General features: G+C 27.3%; 1 protein-coding gene and 1 non-coding gene across 2 annotated transcripts; one reads left to right on the top strand and one right to left on the bottom strand.

Annotated features, from left to right (window-relative positions):
* Positions 1–1,251: 1,251 nt before the first annotated feature.
* LOC101500751 (transcriptional activator hap3-like) lies at positions 1,252–3,141 on the bottom strand. Its single transcript, XM_004498329.3, has 2 exons — positions 3,061–3,141; positions 1,252–1,808 (listed from the first exon to the last, which is right to left on the bottom strand). Exons 1-2 carry the CDS (start codon positions 3,113–3,115, stop codon positions 1,450–1,452), a joined length of 414 nt encoding a protein of 137 aa, XP_004498386.1. The 5' UTR covers positions 3,116–3,141; the 3' UTR covers positions 1,252–1,449.
* Positions 3,142–17,123: 13,982 nt separating this feature from the next.
* Positions 17,124–17,206, top strand: LOC113786418 (small nucleolar RNA Z221/R21b). Its single transcript, XR_003472701.1, has one exon. It is a non-coding gene; the product is annotated as a small nucleolar RNA Z221/R21b (small nucleolar RNA).
* Positions 17,207–22,221: the final 5,015 nt, after the last annotated feature.

The following is a 22,221-nucleotide window of genomic DNA, read 5'->3' as shown; positions in this document are numbered from 1 at the left end:
TTTTATTTATCTAATTAGTTACAACAGGTACAAATGTATCAATGAGCATGACTTGTGCATCTTGGGAGTAAGCAAAGATAACAATAAAGAACAAAACAGAAGCAAAACTAGAACAACTGGTTTGATTTGATTTAGTTTGACTTAATTTTTATTGTAAATTAATTTAGTTTAATTTTTAATTTGTAGTTTGATTTGATTTTAAAACTGTAATTAGATTTGACATTGTAAATTGATGAGACAATGAGTTTAATTTTTAGTTTTATATTTTTTTTTATATATATATTTTCCTTTTTTTGATTTATTTATATTAAGTTTCACAAAATTAGGGTATTACGGCTATGTCAAAATAAAAATTAATTTGTCAAATATTTGATAAGATACACTTAGAATCTATGAACTCCCACCATAAATGTTTTTCCAACGTTAATAAATTGTTTAAAGGCCTCGTATCAAAATATTAACTATTTTGTATCATTTGAGATTTTATAGTTTTAGATTATATTTGAATTAATTATTACGATTCACATTACATGTATTTCTTTGTGCGTGCACATTCAAATAAATTTTTTGCCATTTAACTTTAGGGTTTGAGTAAAATCTTATATCTAATACTTTTATGACGAGAAATAATTGAAATTGAGTCTAGTCAAATAAAGAAATTGAAGTTGAGTTTTATATCACTAAGAATGTGTGAAATGTGAGTGATTTTAGTAAAATATAGATGTTTGGTCATTGTAAAACATAATTGATTTTGCATATACAATTTATTTTGACAAAAAATGATAAATAAAATTTACATTAAATTTCTATGAAAAAATTGTACTGACTTTTATGAGTTAAGATCCTCTCACTTTCTTAAAAGAAAAAAGGCAAAATGTTTTAGTTTTATGATTAAGGCATACATTTTTTTAACATGTGACATATATTAAGTATTTTACGTATGCCTTTATATGCATAAAACTTTAGCTATGGAATCCTCCTTTTTTTTAAAGAAATGTTGGAAAGGATCTCAACACAAATTAAGAAAATATAATAATTTAAAACAACATTTTATTGTTTTTGGTTTTTCATTTACCAAACTTTAAAAACATCGAATAAACTTCCGGTAAAAATAAGTTAAATAAAGTGAAAACGATGTGAGCTTTTTAAAATCAAAACTGGAAATAGATAATAATAATAATAATAATAATAATAATAATAATAATAATAATAATAATAATAATAATAATAATAATAATACCATACCGACAATAAACTTTTATAATATATGAAACTTAATAGTTCATAATGATGACCAATGAAAGCAACACGAAATAAGAAAAGCAAAAAAAATAAAAAGGAAGCCACATAAAGGCATAAAGTTTTAAGCACAAATTATTAAAATCATAACATGAATTATTCAAACACAATTTATTATTACGCCATAAATGCTCCCAAATGAATTGCATATCAAGGTTGGTCATTACCACTGCCACTGTTGGATGCATCCTTGTTGAGCCCATGGGCAATTGCCATGGCAGTGAACTGGGCCTCATTTTTACGATAGTTATCAAGGTAAAAAACAAGAGGTCCAGTATAGTCCTCAAAGCCCAACTTATCCATAGCCCAAATTAAATCTTCAGCGGTAACAATTTTGCGATGCTCAAACTTGCAACGCTCGCTAGCCTCAGTAGTGATAATGGTGATGAATTCAGAGACACAAAATTGCATTGATTCCTTAGCACCATTGGAAATTTTAGCCTGCGCAGGAATAGCTCGCTGCATGATTCTTGTCAGATGCGTAACGGGCATACGCAGTTTCTCACTTCCTACACCATTGTTGCTTTTGTTAGGGATAAATAGAGGGGAGATTAAATAAATAACTATTTTTAAAATTAATTTATTTATTTTTTTCAATATTGTTATTGAGAGGATGGTTAAAGGGATAAACTTGACACTATTTTAGCTCTTCAATATTTAAATGTTTTGACAAATACTCAACAATAAAATATTAACTTATAAGTTAAATATTTTATGTAGGAATATTTTTACGTTTGGATTCATAAGATATTAAATATTTTTCTCCATTAATTATAGAAACGTCCCTTTTCTCTCTAAAATTAAATTGAAACATGTGATGATGATTAAAAATAATACTATGCTTATTTAATATTAATAGTATTTTTAAGTAAAAAAATATCTATAAACAATAAAATATAACATACTCCCTCCAAAATAAAATATAAATTAAAATAATAATTGAAAAGTTGATACATCTAAATTAATTTTTTAACCAAATACATTAACCTTTGAAATATCACTTTTGCTTAGTTACCAATAAAGTTAAAAATATTCAATGATCAAATGACTATCATTGGCATATATATATATATATATATATGATTTATTATGTTTAATAACTCAATATCTGTTGATTAATTTTGCTAATTTAATAGTTGATTATTAACATAATATATTAATAATTAAATACATAAAATTTTATATTTAAAATTCGTAACTATGTAACTTAATTATCGATATTTACTTATATTTTTTAAAAAACTTAATATATATTCATTTGAAATTATTTAATGAAATATTAAATAATTTTAAAATTTTATAAAAATTTGTGGAGTTGATCTACATAATAAACACTTTAAATTTAACGTTTGAATTAATGAAATTTGTCGCATGTCATTGAGTTATTAAACGGAATATTAACTTTACTTCTACACTCAACGGATCACCATATTATATATATATATATATATATTAAAATTGAAATCTAACGAAGATAAATATCCCCACTATGGTAGAGGTAGATCTCAATTTCCAAACAATAACAGTTACAATATCACAATTGAAATCAATGTTATAGTGAAATAATAAAATTATTTAAAAATGTCAAAATATATAAAATTGAGATAAAGAGAAATAGGAATATTAAATTTAGTTTTGTTAAAGGGATGCACAATTAAAACCAAAGTTTTGTTTGACGCTTGTTCAAGGGAAACAATGCCTTGAGAATTCAAGATGGGGAGAATTTGAGGGGATAGTGTTGTTTAGAGTGCTTATGCTTACCAGAGCTTGATTGTGCCTTACGGCTATGGTTAGAGGAGGGGCTTCCATGCTCCATAATTTAGGACTAAATTTGATTGATTGGATAATGGATGTGAATTTTAGTCTTTATTCTTCTCAATTTATAAAGGATGAAGAGTTGGTGTGGTGTAAATTAGAAACGTAAAATTGCTGAGATGTCACTTATTAGGACATGTACACGTGTATAGCTAATGGAGTACTTCTTAATTATGTTTAGAAATTTATTATAAAAAAAAATTTAAATGGAAAGCACTTTATATTGAATTTCAATTAATGTGAAAACTTATATTAAATTTGAATTCATTAAATAAAATTAGATATGGTTTTAAAAGAATATTTAAGAGGTTTTTATGGTTTTTTTTTTTTTTACAAATATCAGTTGTTTTTTTCTTTTACACAACAAAAATTAGTTTTTAGGACATAAACAAATGATTATTTAGAGGTTCGATAATAATACAAAGCTGTCGTTAATTTGTTATGAAGTACCCAATATAAGTTTTTCTAAAGATGATATATCAAATACACATATATTTTACAATTAAAAAAGGAATAGAGAATTAGAGGACTTCTCGCTATTTTGGCCCAAAAGTTATTTATGCATGCAACTTATGTTTCTTTTTTGACAAACACTATATCTTTGTAGAGTGTAGCAAATCATTCAAAGAGGAGTTAAATATATGACGGGTAGGGAGATTTCTTACACACAAACCATTTGACACTTATGTGATAAAGAATATACCATAAACCAAAACAATGTATATATAAATCATTTCTTTTATATATAAAATATTTTTTTTTTATTTCTAATCGATGTAAGACTAGCCACTGACATTTAAATTTTAATAGTGAGCATATGGGAAACTACTTAATTTGTCATTTTTCTCAAATATCGTGAGAACAACAAGGCAGGGTCATGGCGAACCTACATGATAATTTAGGCTTCATTGGCCACACACTACTCAAGAAATATAGGAATGTAAGAATGGTTGGGGAAGAGAGGCATACAATGCAATTCAAATATGAATTGTTTGGCGGGTTTTGTTGTAAGTGTGCATTGTTTGGTCACGCTTGCAAATTTTGTGAAAAGTAATTTGTTTTAAAAGATGATTCTCGTTGAAAAGGCATAGGAGCAACATTAAATTTTAAGTCACGCATGAACAATGACGATGACTTTTATTGATGATTCAAGGAAAATGGTGGTATAAGAAGTATTCCATAAAAGGAAATGAACGAGAGTATGTGTAAATAATTATGGGAGTTTAAAATGGTAGTGTTAGTGCTTCTTTCAAGAGAGAAAGTAACATAGAAATTGATAGTTTAGGGTTCATATTTAGAGTCCTAGTTACTAATATAATGAAAAGATGATTCTTGAAAATACGGGATACACACCTGAATGAATCTAACAAAAATAATAAAGACTAATTTTTTAGCAAAGTAGAAACAATGGTATTTGTAACAAAAAGGAAACAAATTCGTCAAACATTAATATCATAGATTTTTAAGCCACAATTGTGTTTCAATATCCTTAATTGCACATCAAGCAACGATTGTGTTTAAAAGGAGTATAAATCTTTGATAGTAGATTGATTCTAAAATTTCATGATGAGTTAAGAAGATTTTTAATGCATTATATTAAAAAAAATCGGTTATGAAGACTCGACTAGCCACCAATTATTAACCATGATACTTTTTGTGTTTAATATCTTTAACATGACTATCTATTTTGTGTCCTATATTCCCCACACATAACATACTTATTATTTTACTAATTGAACATACTTAAATGATTTAATATATTGCAAAATCTCCTCAATTAAAGAATGTTATTTAACAATATTCCAAAGTTTTTAAATTTATCTTGAGAAACATTTTTTAAGTGTGGGTTTAAAATTTTAAAAGAGTCAAGTGTAACCCCCTCCCCCACCCCATTTCTTGCATCCCAAGACATTGCTTATTTTTCTAAATAACAATTTTAAAAATCATATGAAGAGACTTATTAATATTTAGAATCGATTCATGCATTTCAAGATTAAAAATATGTTGAGTCTTCAGCATTAAAAATATAATTTTTATTTTCGTACTTATGAAATAATGAATTCCATTAACAATATGAGTAAATATCTAAAATCATGTCGGAATTGAGCATTTGTAGAATGTATTCCTGTGGTTTATTAATATTCCAAAAATTTTGATCAAATTTGATCCCACCATTGGTCTCAATTAGTTAACCAATGGTGTCACATTATGCATCTTATTGTTGTCACACATGTTAAGGTACTTGTATGCGTTAGTTGTCATCTCGTCAATATCAACCCAACAAATGCGTCAAAGACTAAATTGTTAAAATTTGGGGTTATAACAACAACAACAACAACAACAACAAAAACATCTAGGAGCAAATGGTTATAAACCGTTCCAATGCCACAATCATCTTAGAAATTAATTTGCAATTTTATCCATCAAATCCACCTTTACAAACACATGATCAAAGAAAAACAATATAACCAAATCACATTGTTGGCAAAGGTGCAAAAATCACATAAAAGCTTAGATTTCACCACAAAAGTCGTCAAGACTAGAAAGTATTCTTATGCTCCAATCGAAAACTAGTTAAGAATAAGATCCACAGTTATTAACAATAAAATTGTGAGTAGTTGATAATAAGAACTGCCTAGGAAGGTATACAAAAGATTTTATTTTTACTTTAGCTCATTTCCCAATTTTTTTATCTCATCTTTCTAATTACTTCAAACAGAGAGGGCTTTCTGGATATAACTAATTTCAATTCCAATCACCCTTTATAGCCTAAACCACTCATCCAAATTCTACTCTAATCTTATAGTCGTGTTCGTAGCTTTGTGTTCATCCTAATGCAAGCTTTTAATTATTTCTAAAAATTTATTATCATCTTTGTAAGTATTGTAAAACAATGTTCTTTTATCTCTTAATCGGTTTATTTCTATTTCTTATACTTTTCTTGGTATCATTTATATGTACGGTAGTTCATTGATTCATTTGGTTGTACAACATTTTATCTATCAATGTTTTTTTTGGACTCTTGACAAAATATAGGACCAGTGAGAGGGATATTGGTCTAAGTGGCATAAGTGAGAGTGATAATGGTGGAAGTGGCATAAGTATAAGGTAACAATTGATCTATAGATAATTTTATTCTGACGCTTTTAAGATGTGTGATTTGAACGAACTGATTTTTTACGTTTTTGGTGAAATATGTTTGTGTTATCATGCTTGATTTGATTTTTTTATATTGTACATTATTGTTAGTTATCACGGCATGATATCATTGTAATGATAAGTGGTTTTGTTTGATTTTTCAAGTATCTTTGAGAAGGTAATGACAAATTAGAGGATCTCGAAGTAATTGGAGTACGTATAAACCAGATGAAGCAACAATTTTACATTCATTCCACACTTTTAAAAGATAAAATAATCGAGTTCATGTGTCTAAAACAACCTAAACCATTCTAGAGATTGAATAACAAATAGCATATAAAAATCTATTATACATACCTAAAAATCTATTAAAAACCCACAAAATCATCTACTATCTAGTCTCATTAGTTATCTATTATTTCTTATTATGGAAAATAAAATTTATGCAAATTAATGTTTCTGCTACTTTTTATTTAAAAAGTATATAATATATGTTATATATTTTAAATTTAATGCATGGTATATAAATTATAAATACAACATATCAATTATGTTCATAAATCTAAATATTACATATATATATATATATATATATATATATATATATATATATATATATAAAATTGTCTGTATATTTATATTATATATATATATATATATATATATATATATATATGCATTATACATGTTTTACTATTATCTATTTTATTATTATTATTATTAATACATAAAAGAAAGTTAATGTACCTATTTAAACTCCACGTGTCATCTCCTAAATCATTATACAATTAATGTTTAAGTTACTTTTACAATTTTTCAAAGTAAATTTTAATTTAAATATTTTCTTTTAATCGTTTATGGTTCTTAAGGTATTGATATTCTATAATTTAAAGTTAAAGTAAATAAAACATGGTTATTAATTATTCTAATTAGAATTTAAATTCAGGTTCTTTCAAGTTTGTCTTAGTATTTAATATGCACTTAAAATAATATATTATGTTAATAATTCTTAGAACATATATCAAATTATATATCAAATTATTAATTATATACAAACACTAAATATATATATATATATATATATATATATATATATATTATAAAATATGGTTTATAATATTAATGATACATATCAAACACTAAATCATATAAAAAAAATAAATTGATTATTTTAGTTATAAAAAAAATTAATCTTTCTTGAAAGAATAAAAAATCAAATTTAATTAATATAATTTAATAAAAATATTAAAGTGCAACAATATCACGGAACTACTTATACATTTCAGTTATATTGACCCTCTAGGCACACACTTATCATTTACATCATCACAATCAATTGTAATTAGCAAAACAAAACTTAGGGAACTAGGTCAATCCCCAAAATAACAATGAAATTTAAAATATATAAATGTCTCATTAAAAATCTCATATTAGAAAACTACCAAACAAGAGAGATATAGTGTACTAATTAACAACGTTTAGACGTAACATTAGAAATTAAAAAACTACCAAACAAGTTTTCCTTTTTTTACCATTAAAATTCATTTATTTGTATGAATTATTAAATATAATTCATTAAATTAATATGATTGATACAATGAACTTTGTTTAAATTTACCTTTTTTTTTTTATTTGTCTCAGAAACATTACCATTTTTTACAATTGTATATATGTTATCATTCAACACCCCACTACGCCAAAAATGACATTTAATAGCACCCATTTTACAGCGTTTGCTAAACACAAGCGTTGTTGTAATTATATTTTAAAAATAACGGAGCCTTTTACAGCGCTTTTGTGCACAAGCGCTGTTGTAGGTCATATAACATTTGCGCATAACGTTATAAGGCTTTTACAGCGCTTGTCATAAAAGCGCTGTAAAATGAAGCGCTTTCGCGTATCAATTACAGCGCTTTTTTCACAAGCGCGGTAAACACATGCGCTTCCAAATATTTGAACTACCTAATACATCGCTTTTTTCACAAGCGCTGTAAAATACATGCGCTTTCATTGAATTTTACTACCTATTACAACGCTTTTTTCACAAGCGTTGTAAACTACATCTTTCAAATAATTATATACGTTGGAAACCCTCATATCCTCTACATCTTTCAAATAATTATATACGTTGGGAACCCTAATATCCTCTACGTACTGTGCGGTCATCTACGTTGTCTCAGGTATTTTTTACACATGATCTGTTATGTTTTGTTATATATATATTAAATCTACTAAAAATTGTTATATATATATATATATATATATATATATATATATTAAATCTCTTCTACACATGATCTGTTATGTTTTGAAATTGTCAAAAATTGTCAAAAACTCATACCACATGATCTGTTCTGTTTTGAAATTGTTAGTTGATATTGGTTTCTTTTTGAAACTTGTTGATATGTTTTGAAAGCTTATTATTTTTGTTACTGCATTTATATAGGTGGTATAATATGGATAGGAAATGGATTTCAGCCAATCGATTGTCAAAAGAGTATGAAATTGGAGTGAAGGAGTTTGTTGAGTTTGCAGTGAAGAATGCAAAAGATCCAAATAGAGTAGTTTGTCCTTGTTTAAAATGTTGTTTTGGAAAACGTGTTAGAGAAGATGAATTAGAAGGACATCTAGTATGTAATGGAATTGATCAAAGCTACACATGTTGGATAAGACATGGTGAGAAAAAAAAAAAGGAAACATTAATTTTGAGAATAGTTCGACATATGCTTCAACTGACTTCGATACAGATACATATGAGCCGGACCGAGTTGATGAGATTGCAAAAGCAGTTGAAGAAGATCTTCGAGATTGTCCTAAAATGTTTGAAAGTTTGTTGAGTGATGCAGAGAAAGAATTATATAATGGTTGTACTAAATTCACAAGACTGTCAGCGATATTAAAGTTGTACAACTTAAAAGCGAGTAATGGATGGTCTGATAAAAGCTTTACAGAATTATTAACACTCATAAAAGATATGTTGCCAGATGATAATGAACTTCCCAGTCGAACCTACGAGGCTAAACGGATTTTGTGTTCTATTGGAATGAGTTACGAAAGGATTCATGCGTGTCCTAACGATTGCATTTTATTTCGAAACGAATATGAACTACTTAAGGCGTGTCCAAAATGCAACGTCTCTCGATATAAGAAGAAAGAATCTACTCCAGCAAAAGTCGTGTGGTATTTTCCTATAATACCAAGATTTAGGTGCATGTATCGCAGTGAAGAAGATTCAAAACACTTGACATGGCATGCAGATGAAAGAATTAGAGATGGAATGTTTCGACACCCTGCAGATTCCCCACAATGGGCAAAAATTGATCACGAGTATCCTGAATTCGGGATAGAGTCAAGAAATCTAAGACTTGCACTTTCTACTGATGGAATGAATCCACATGGTCTTCAAAGCATCTCACATAGCACGTGGCCTGTGATTTTGGTAATATATAACCTACCTCCATGGTTATGTATGAAGCGTAAGTTTATGATGTTGTCTCTGTTAATTTCTGGACCCAAACAACCGGGGAATGATATCGACGTATACTTGACTCCTTTAATAGAAGATTTAAAAATTCTGTGGGAGACAGGTGTGGAAGTTTATGATGGGTATAGGAAAAAGTGTTTCAATTTGAGGGCTATGTTGTTCGGCACAATTAATAATTTTCCAGCATATGGTAATTTATCAGGATATAGCATTAAAGGTCAGTGTGCATGTCCTATATGTGAAGAGAGTACAAATTGGATGATTTTACAGCGCTTTTTTGCGTAAGCGCTGTAAAATGCAAATCCATAATTTCATATTATGGGTGTGCATTTTACAGCGCTCGTGTTAAAAAGCGCTCTAAAAGCAAACCCATAACTCATATAATGGGGTGCATGTTACAGCGTTTTTTTGAAAAAGCACTGTAAAATGTGCATAACAAGCGCGCGTTATATTTACATGTTTTATAGCGCTTTTTTAAAAGCGCTGTTGTATCATTTACAGCGCTCGATTCCACAGCGCTTGTTTTTTTGAAAAAGCGCTGTAAATGGATTAAAAAAAAGCGCTGTAAAATGCAGTTTTTCGCGTAGTGCCCACACACACCTACACTACAAGAAATTTCCTAATTTGTGCCCAACTTTATAAATATTTTGTGGCCGAAAAAAACTGTCACAATTTAGTGACCGAAAAAACCCTCACAAATACAAAAATTGAAATTGGTCTTTATTTGTAGTTGAAAAAATTCTCACAAAAGCTTAAAAATGTAGGTGGATTTTGTGGTTGCCTAAGCCCTCACAAAATCACAACGTTGTAAATCTATTGCAAAACAAAATAAAAAACACTATGCATCGTAAAGAAAAAGTATGAATCCCTCAAAAATAATGAAAATTTTAAATTATAAATATATTTTTGAATTTTGACTAACATAATTTATTTAAATTTTTTGTGATTAGAGATTATTTGTTTGAAATGTTTAATGATAAATATTATTTATCTTTAATATATTTTATTTTAATTTTATTTATTAATATAATTTATTTAAAATTACATGTGTCAAATTTTAGTTGAAATTTAAAATTGTATTATGATTAATATAATTTAAATCAATTTTAATAAATTTGATCTCTATTCCTAGATATCAATTTTAAATTCTTGAAAACAAATATAACTTAATTTTCAATTTTAGGCTACATAAATTGTTGTCACAATAAAATTTCAAATTTCGTTTTGGTCGTTGTAAAATAAATGTTTTTTAGTTCATACAAAGTTATCCTTAAATTAATTTTAGTTGTTGTTGAAACGAAACAGATTTAAATGTATTTGAACTTTTAAACTTTTTAAATGATTTTTTTCAATCATGGGTCATGCGCCCCATGTTTCTTGCATCAATAGCAAGTGTTTTTCTCGTATAAGCATTCACCTTGGTGCAACATTCTACACTTAAGAGAATGTTTTGTCTTTTGGTCAAGGAATGAAAGAACTCTGATGTTGCTTCCCATTGTTGGGAGGCATCTTGACCTTCAATTGTTGACTATTCTTCGAGTTATCATTCCTCTACTACCATGTGTACTACCTATTGTTCCTAAGACCTCATAAACTTTCTTCAACGATGTAGCTCTTATGAACCAAGGTAGCAAATGAAGTGATTTCTAATTGGGCTATGTTATTATTGATTTCCATGGATCAGTTGGAGCTTATTCAGCTTGAGCACATAACCTTGCTAATTCTTCATGAAGGTGCAAATACGAGGATGAGGGTTGAATTGTGTTTGCCAAAGTTGATAACTTTTTGCAAATTTGATGAAGGTTGATTGGTTTTTATTAATTATTTAGATAACAAGCAACCGTGTTCAAAAGCAGCAAACAATGAAAGCATAAATATTTGGACACAAATTTATCCTAGTTTACCGCTAACTTGGCTACATAAAATTTCTCCATTCAAAGAGTTTTAATCCACTAATTCAAATATATTGAACTACAAAGAACATGACCCTCCAAGCCAGTCTTCCCAAACAGTTTGACAACCCTGACTTTTGAGGATCTAACCACCTTGACCCTACAATCAAAGTCTTCTCCTAACAATCTGACAACCCCAGATTGAACAAGGAACTAACCACATTGACCCAAACAAGTCAAGTCTTCTCCTAACAACCTAAGAACCTCATATTGAAGAAGGAACTAAACCACTATCAGGTTGAATACAAAAGATTGAAACTTTAAGTGTTTGCTTCTAACAAAGCTTATAATAATAATAACTCTAACACTCTGAGAAAAGAACACTTGAAAATATTTATCATTCGAATAAGCGTTTCTCTCTTTGAACTTTAAGATGAATTTGGAATCTTGAGCTTGAGTTCTTCCATTTTTTTTCTATTTTTCAATGATCTTTCTTCAGCCTTGAGTATTTATTTGTAGTTAAAATTTGGGCTTCAATTTAATCTTTGTTTAATTATGAATTGTATCATGTTCATATTGAGTTTGTAAATTCAAATTGATTTTGTTCATATTTTGTTTAGAGTGACTTTGTAAATTCTTCAGATTAATTTTGTTCATATCGTGTTTGTAAATTTTTCAGATTGATTATGTTCATATTTTGTTGTAGATAAATCTTGATCAAATTTTCTTCAAATCTTTTTCAAATTTTGACTATATCTTCCTTTCAACTTGGTCAAAGATTTTCTTCAATTATAAATTTGAATCAAATCTTATTTTAGATTTTTTTTCAATTATAAATCTGAATAAAATTTTATTTTAGATTTTCTTCAATTATAAATTTAAATCAAATCTTATTTTAAATTTTTTTTTCAAAAACATGAATCTTCTTTCATACTCTTTGTAGTCAAATATATTGTTCTCATAAAATACTTTTGTTATCATCAAAACTCTAAGTATAAAATTAATTTGGTTCCAACACTTCAAACTTCATCCCATATGTTGCAATAGACATATCTCCTTGTTGAAGGAGAGTGAACTCAAATTCCAATTGCTTCCTCACACTCATGGGAAAGTACTTATCTAGTAAAATAACATAGAAGCACTCTTAATTTAATATTGTATATATGTTCATCATGCGTGCCTTTGCAACTTTCCATCAATTATCTACATCTCATTGCAATATATGAGTAGCAAAGGCTACATTATGTTCTTTAGTGCAGAGCACCACAACAAAAATATTGGTGATCTCATCCAATCAAGTTTGAGCTTTTAAATGTATCGTGCTTCTAGAAAAATATGAGGTTTCAACTTGTCATAGAAGTGGTGGTAGAGGTTGGGCAAAAATGTTGGTGATCTCATCTATTAGTGACTTTTGGTGGAGGTTGAGCAAATATGGTTGCTTGAGCATTGTGATTCACAATGTGGTAGTTAATGCTTGTTGTTGTTGTATCATTTTCTCCCAACACTCATCCCTAGCTTGTCCTCCACGAGCCCTACCGCGTGATCTTTGATTTGGTTCCATATGATTCCGCATATCAAACACAAATTTTAAGTTGATCAAACTTAGTACTCAATGAATTGATAATTGAAATATATAGTCACAAAACAAGATCATTGACCCTAACTACCCAAAGTATAGTCGGTTCGACCGACTCTAATACAAAAAATCTAACACCTCAAGTTATTTATCTAAAAAATAACTTATAAACCTATTATAATATCATATGTGGTTTAATACACATGTTCAATCGTAAAGTCTGACAACAATATTAGTCTACATTAACGTCGTAGAAGTACAATTCAAAATCTAAAACTACTACATCTAAAGTTTTACTACAAACTTCAAAAGCTAGAATTACTACATCCAAAGTTTTACTACAAGCTTCAAAAATATAATCTTAAAGGAAATCACTAAAAAGAAATGTCAAGCTCTAGACTACAATACTAAGGCTTTTTATCAAAAAAATATAAAAATAATATTGAATTAGATTACATCTTAGTGGAGTTCCAAATAATGAAATTTAAATAAAATCAACAATCTAATACAAAGTACATATATCCTCTAATTCTATTTCTTTGTATACTATTATTAACTGCTTCTTCTATATCTAGCCTTAGTTTTAACTAAATCTCTCACTAAGTGTTAGTAGCCTAATGACTTAAATTCTATATCAACAAAGACGTCATAATGACTACAAAAGGTTTCCCTGATGTCGTGACTTGTTGGTAACATATTTTGGTAAGATTTGACATAATTAACTCTATAAGTAGTGTCTCACTTACACATTCATTCGTATATAGAAAGAGAATCCATCTCAACATGATGAATCCTATGATTCTCCGTCTAAAAATACATCTATTTATATATAAATATATATCTACATGTATACAAATGTCATAATTTTTTCAATCACAAAAGTCAAATTAGTGAACATTCAATAAAGAGCATGTGTATACTATTTATTAAAATCATAATAATCAAGCTTATCAACTGAAAATGTATATAATGTCAATCATCAATGGAAATACATTATACTCGAGGAACATTTAGACTGGCTAGCTAACTTCAACTTCCCTTCCCTTACAATTATAAGAATGTTCATGGCTCCGAATCTTCTCCTAGTGAGCTTTAGTGTATCCTCTTTGATTATATTTTTGGAGCATTCATGTCTAAGAATGTTGGTTTAGTTTCTTAGTTTTGTTTTCTTTTTCATGGGATTTTCCATTTGTTGTACCAAAAAAGAAATCATAGATATAGATATAGAATAGAAAAAAAGGCATATCTTACGGTGGACCATCGACACAAGTGATTTATTGTAGACCAGTGCTTAAAAATTATTCAAAACTCTAATGATGATTGAAAATACTCTTCAAAGTTTAAGTTAACGATCATTTTGGTATTTACTGTTTAGACAATGACTCGATTAATGTCAGTCGTAAATACGAAGAGAGACATTCACTTATACTTCCACAGTGTCATCTATTGTTATTAGAGTTTCAATTGACTTTTAAGCACTAGGTTACAGCGAATTGCCTATCAACGTGATTCAGAGTAAAATTTGTCTAAAGTAAATGAATATATTATTATTATTACTACTTTTGCTACTGAGAATTAGGGATATCAATGGACACGGTGGAAGTGAGGAGTACTCTCCCACCACTTCAAGTTGTCCCGTAACCGGAGCATAAACTAGATGAAGCGACAATTTTATATTCATCCGACACTTTTAAAATAAAATGATCGATTTTATATTTTTAAGACAACCTAAATCATTTTAGAGATTGAATAACGAATAACATCTAAAAATCTATCAATGATACCTAAAGACCTATTAGAGATCCACAACATCATCAACTATCTAGCATAGTTATTTATCTATTATTTCTTATTATATAAAATAAATTTTATGCAAACTAACTACATTCCATATGTCATTCCATTAATCATTATGAAATTAATGTTTCTGTTATTTTTTATTTAAAGAGTATATAATATATTTTATATTTTTTAATTTAATGCATGGTATATATATATATATATATATAGAGAGAGAGAGAGAGTCTATTAATAGTTGTTTGAATATAAAATCAAAATGTAAAGTAATTACACACAACAATAACCAACTACTATATATTATATAAAAGATTATTTGTGACATTAGTTACATGCCACATATGAACACTAAATCATTCAACAGTTTGATTATTTGTTATTTAAAAAAATAAATCCTATCTACTATCTATCTATTTATTCTTATTATTATTATTATTATTATTATTATTATTATTATTATTATTATTATTATTATTATTATTATTATTTACATTCCACATGTCATCTCCCAAATCATTATGCAATTAATGTTTTTGTTACTTTTAAGTGTATAATCCTTTTTATTTTTTAATTTATGCAACTAAAACAGATTTATTATATTCATAAATCAAAATCTAAAATATTCAGTGTGTGTATATATATGGCTCAAATATATGATTGGTCTATGTAATTATGTATTTTTTTATTTTTATTTTCTAAATTTTTTTGTTTTATTTAATCCTTGCAAATGTTTTTATTTTTGTTTTTTATCTTTGCTTTTTTGATTTAATCCCACTTAAATTGAATTTTATTAGAATAAATCTCTAGAATATATATACTATTTGATTTTTTTCTTTTAACTATTAGAGATATAATGAATTACGGGAATCAATTTCAATAAAAAAAAAAAACAATTTTGTAATAACTAAAAAAAATAATGAGGACTAAAAAAAAATTATATGGATAAAAATCAAACATAAAATTTTTTATGAACTAAAATAAAAAAAGCACGTATTTGGAATGACTAACCACATATATATATATATATATATATATATATATATATATATATATATATATATATATAATTCGTTGACTCTAGGAGTAAGTATGACATAAGTTACTTTTTTTAATAACTTAATATAAATGATGAGTTTTGACTAATTCAATTGTTGATTATTGATATAATGTATTAACGATCAAACATACAAAATTTTATATAAAATTAAATTCTTTTAGCTATTTAATCTTCACCCACATATATATTTATTATGTTAATAGTCGTTGAATATACAAATCAAAATCTAAATATAAATTAATTACATATAAAAACAAATAATTATTTGATAATATTTTGATTTTAAAAATAAATCAAATAAATATGATTGATATAGTAAGAAAAAAATAATAGACAAATTTTAAAGTGAGAATTGATGTTTCAATATAAAATATGGGTAATTTTTTACAAGGCTAAATTACATTCGTGGTCCTTTAACTTAATTTCAGGTAACGTTTTAGTCCTTTATCTTTTTTTTTTCCCGACTTGGTCCTTTATTTTAATTTTAAGTGACAATTTAATATTTTATGTTTTAAAATTTCAACAATGTTATCCTTTTTTATACAAAAATTCAAAAAAAATTTCAATCAAAACTCATAAAATTAATTATATTCTTCAATATAATACAAATTTCATCAAATTTGTAACGCAAATTTTTAAATAAACTCATATTTTCATACTTTATTTGATATTGTTAGGAATAAATGACTAAATCGGAAAAAAAAAAAAAGAACTAAAACGTTATCTAAAATTAAGTTAAAAGACCACAGATGTAATTTAGCCTTTTTACAATTATATATAAAACTCATTTCATATGTCATTTGTGGGGATAGAAGTAAAATTTGAGGGTTTCCCTTGATCTGACGAAGAAATGGGCCGGGTTGCTGGACAGATGAATGGCCCAGTAGCACACCGTTACCGATAAAATATATTAGGGTTTCTTTGCCTTTCACTTACATAAGCAACGCCACAACTCTTCTCATTCATCATCTTTTCAGATATTTTCACAATCTCACAAGTTTTCTCTCTTTTGCTTTTCATCATCGTTATCTTTCTTTGTCAATTACATGTTACAGTTAGTTCAATTGGCTATGATGATAGAGATGTCATGCACCACTCTGATTTTACAGTGCTGATAGTTTTCTCATACCCATTATATATCTGAGCCTTTTTCTATTCATTATCATTTTTTTTATTTATTTATTTCAAATTGAGGAACCATGTGATGCGGGGTTTTTAACCTCAACCATGATGCGGACCGTACAGTTTATAGCTTCTGGGGATAAATTTTGGTTTCTGATGGTTCCTTTATCTTTCTCAATTCAATTGTTTTTATTTTTATTTTTTAATTTTAGTAAATTGGTGGAATGGAGTGTGATCTACTTCATTTCATTTCATCCTCGTCTCTTGTTTTTCCCTTTTTCCAATTTGAAATGGACTACTTAATATCCAATAACTATAATTATCCCAATAACTATAATTTTTCAGCCTAACATACAAACCCACTCTTATTTGTTTTCTCTATCAAGATTCTAAATCATAATTCCAAATTAGAATTAGTATTCTTTATCTTATGGTTCACATTCATTGATAAAGATTCATTTTTATAATTTACCATTTTAAAATAATATGGGTGCTAAGACTAATTTCGGTTTGAAGATCGAAGAGAAAAGGAAAAGATTTAATTTATTTACTTTAATAATGATTTTTTTAATTATTTTATCAAAAAATGATGAATCAAATGAAATATTATCATTTTTTAACTTAAATATTATTCTTTTTGGATAGATAGATGTCTTATTATAATCCAATCCAAAATAAAAAATTGAGTGATGTTTATTTTCAAGAATTTGAAATTGATTTAAATTATATTACTCATACTACAATTTTAAATTCCAACTAAAATTAGCTCCAATAAATTAAATTGGAATAACATAAGAAGGATAAATTATATTTATCAAAAAACGTTTCAAACAAATCATCTCTAATCACAAATAATTTAAATAAATTATATTAGTCAAAATCAAAATTATATTTAAAATTTTAATAATTTTTTAGAGATTCATATATATTTTTTGCAGTGTATTTTGTAGAAAATGGTAATGTTAGAAAAAATTCACTATTAATTTTTTCTTAAGAAAATAATGTATAAGTAATTAAATTTGATTTCGTTTTTTAAAGAAAAAATTATTTATTTTTTTAAAATTAAAATAATCAATTTATTTGTTGAATTATATGTGTCATGTAATTAATTTCATAACATATTTTACATAACATTTATGGTAGTTGTTTGTTTTTGTATATAATTAATAATTTAATAAATATTGATACAATAAATTACTGTATGTATATTAAATATTAAATTCAAATTCGTTATATTATATTTATTTTTTGACTAAATTTTGAATTATTAAAATTTTATTTATCTAAAAAAATGTTAGATATTTAAAATAAAATTATTTATTTATTTTTATATAAAAAGTCACTTGAGCATTAATTGCATATGACGTAGGGGATGACATATGGAATCTAAATAGTTGTATTAACCTTTTTTACGTTATAATAATAATAAAATAGATAATAATAAAACATGTATAATATATATACAATTGTTAAATATTTATTCAAACTTTGGATTGAGAGACAATCTCTCACTTTAAAGTTTGTCTTTTTTTTTTTTTTTTACTATATCAACCATATAAATTTAATTTACATCTCAAAATCAAATAAGTAGTTGTTTTCATATGTAATTAATTTATATTTAAAATGTTCATCCGTTAACTTCAAAAATAATTTTATGATAAATTACGTCGTTTAATAATTTATTATAAATGATATTGATTTGTATTTTCAACAATTATTAATATAATAAATATATTGTTGAGTTAATTGGTTTTAGTTAACTTAGCCAATTAAGAAACTTGTGTATGTTGACTTGTTAGTTAATAACTTGCTTCAACTAATTTAGTGTTGGCTGTTAGTAGACATTGCTTAGGCTATAAGCAGTTTATTAAATAACCTAGTAGAGCAAGTCATTATTAAGCAATTCTTATATTATTTTACTCTTCATGTAATCTAGGGAGAATATATGAAACTTGTATCAAAAGATATTGTACCAAGGATAGTGGTGGCAGATGAAAGCACATTGCTTATATTCGAACCATGTAAAATTTCTTATATTATTTTTTTTTTTTACTATTTTCATGCATAAATTATGCACTTAATTTGTGCTTGGTTTTAAAAGTTTAAATTTTAGTATGTTTAAAATCAATTCTTTGATTGTTGAGAAAGATGAATAATCCTTTAATTTATGATGAATTATGAGGATTCTCCTAACAAATTGGTGTGATGAGCGTGGAACAATCCAAATCATGACTGCAACAGATTATGAGATCGATAAATTCATTGGACAAAACTATTTTGGATTATGGCGGTTAAAGTTGCGGGCTCTCCTTGTTCATTAAGGCTTATTTGAAGCACATGAAAGAGAGTCAAAACTTGATAAATATTTGCCATAAAAATATAAGAAAACACTTATGGATAAGACCCATAGTGCAATTATCTTGTGCCTTGGTGATAAGGTCTCGAGGAAAACCTCAAAGGGAAATACAACAGTAGGTATCTGATTAAAGCTTGAGGGCGTGTACATGACCAAATCTCTAGTAAAGCTTGAGGGTTTGTACATGACCAAGCTTTATACACCATTAAAATGAAATAAGATAAACCAATCTTGGAACAATTAGACATTGTTAATAAACTGATTATTGACTTAGAAAATATTGATGTAACCATTGATGATAAAGATCATGCTTTATTATTGTTATGTTCTTTACCTAAAGAGCTTACCATCATTTTAAAGAAACTTTGTTGTATGGAAGAGAATCTTTGTGTTTAAGTGATGTGTAGGCCGCATTAAATTCAAAGGAACTAAATGAAAAGGAAGAGTCAAAGTCTCAATCAAATGGGGAAGAACTAAATATAAAAGTCAACTCTTTAAAGAAACAAATTAAGCATGATAAGAAAAATTTTGAGTATCAACAAAAGGTTGATGGTTGTAATAGAAATGACAATGTTGATTACAAGAAATGGGGATTTGAATTGTGATTCCGTTTTTAAAATTAATTTATGTATTAATTTGTTAATTTAAGATTGATCTTGATTTAATAAAGGCATATTGTTCTTTGTTAGAATATAACAATAAAAACTTCACAAAATAATTAGTGTTGTGCAGGTGAAAAATAAAAAGGAGATAAGAGAAATAAAATTCATACAGGAATATATCCTGATTCACTTAAAATGAGTTACGTTCAGTCCTCACAATTTATGAGTTTTTTTCACTAAAGTGTTCAAACAAGAATGTTCTTATTTTTCCCACCAATGTTCGAGATCAACTTTGACCAGATACAATAGTCCACCTTTCAACTTTGAAAGGATTTTCAAAGATCACCCTTCGGTCCAGAATTTACACGTCATCTTTTAAATATAAAAGGATTTCTCAAAAATACTCAAATTATTTCTATATTCTATAGTGTTTGAGTTTCAACAAAAATGTTTTGAAGAGGAATGACGGATCAACTTTTACTCAACACTTGTTTAAGTTAAGTTTGAAGCAATTAGACTCAAAGAATAGATCCTTAAATCTAATGAGGAAAAGTTGGAGACTTTGCTTGATTCTAGAACTTATATTTCTCAAGAATGATGATTTAAGTGAATGATTATTTGCACTTTGAATTGATGATGTTTCCTTTGCCTCGAGGTTCATTTTATAGGCATATTGAAGGTTTTTCCTAGCTTATATAGTCGTTGTTCCTGCTTGATCATCAGAACGGTCTTCATTTCTGTTTTGGGCAATTGTTTGTATTTGTCACTTTTGACAGCTGTTTATAAATCATGAAATTATGTATTTGTGTTAGTGATGCATGCAATTGAGTGCAAGTTTGCCTAAGATTTTTTGGGTAGAAGCAACAGTGACAGCAATGTACCTAATAAATAGGTGTCCTTCAACAACTCTTGACATGAAGACTCCTGAACATGATTGGTTTAGTCACCCTCCCAGATTAGAAAAGATGAAAGTGTTTGGTTGCCTGGCCTATGCTCACATTAGGCAGGATAAATTAGAACCTAGAGCCCTCAAATGCATGTGCTTAGGTTATCCTGAACGAGTTAAAGCCAATAAGCTTTGGTGCCTTGAAGCTGGCCACAAGAAATGCATTATAAGTCGCGATGTTGTGTTCAATAAAACTGAAATAGCTTATAAGCCTCACACAAGTATCCTTTCAACTAGTTCTAATCAGAATGCCAATGATGATTTTGATAAGGTGGATGAAGCTTAATGGAGAAGAAACTAATGAAGCTCAATATGATTCAACTCAGACTAGTGAGCCTCAAGTTAATGAAGATAAAACAGGTGAAGGTGATTACTTGTTAACTCATGATAGGACAAGAAGGGATATCAAGACTCGTGAGAGGTATGGATATCCTGACTTAATTGCATTATCTTTAGTTGCTGCTAGTGAAGTTTTGGAAGATGAGCCTAACAGTTTCAAAGATGCACTAGCTAAGAAGGAAAAGGAAAATTGGACCATCGCCATAAGTGCGGAGATGAAGTCTCTTCATGACAATCACAGTTGGGCTTTGATCAAAAAGCCAGTAGAAGTTAAGATCTTTAGTTGCAAATGGATCTTCAAAATAAAAGAACGTATTCCAGGGGTTGTCAAGGGAAGGTTTAAGGCTAAATTGGTTGCTAGGGTGTTCACTCAAAGAGAATGTATTGAATTCAATTATGTTTTCTGTAAGACCCATAGTTTTTAAATCATAAATTATGCAATTTTAGGGTATTTTAGTGTTGAACTCTGAGGCTTTTTAGCCAAATTATTGTGTTTTAGTATTTGTGAATTTAATGCCAAAAATATTTTTGGATCCCCGATTAAATTATTCGTCGAGCAATAGTTTTATTTATTTACGTTACGAAGAATTTAATACCGGACAATTTTGTTAAAAATACATCGGGTTGCTGAAAATTGTATCTGTCAACTGAGTTGCGACGAGAATTGATATTTTTAACAAAAAGTGGTTTGGGAAGTGACGAGTGAAATGGTAATTTTATAAAATATCTAGATATTTTTAAAATATTTGTAGTTTGGTTTTAATAATATATATATATATATATATATATATATATATA

Source organism: Cicer arietinum, chromosome 4 (genome assembly GCF_000331145.2).
Source record: "Cicer arietinum cultivar CDC Frontier isolate Library 1 chromosome 4, Cicar.CDCFrontier_v2.0, whole genome shotgun sequence".
NCBI classification, from domain to species: domain Eukaryota; kingdom Viridiplantae; phylum Streptophyta; class Magnoliopsida; order Fabales; family Fabaceae; genus Cicer; species Cicer arietinum.
The sequence above is the reverse complement of the archived record's forward strand: the minus strand, read 5'-3'. Positions and strand labels throughout refer to the sequence as shown.

Bases quoted from the DNA above. Each gene is read 5' to 3' on its own strand.
- LOC101500751 (XM_004498329.3), bottom strand. From the start codon at position 3,115: ATGGAGCATGGAAGCCCCTCCTCTAACCATAGCCGTAAGGCACAATCA. The intron at 1,809-3,060 runs GTAAGCATAAGC...ACAATGGTGTAG, and splicing joins TAAGGCACAATCAAGCTCTG to GAAGTGAGAAACTGCGTATG.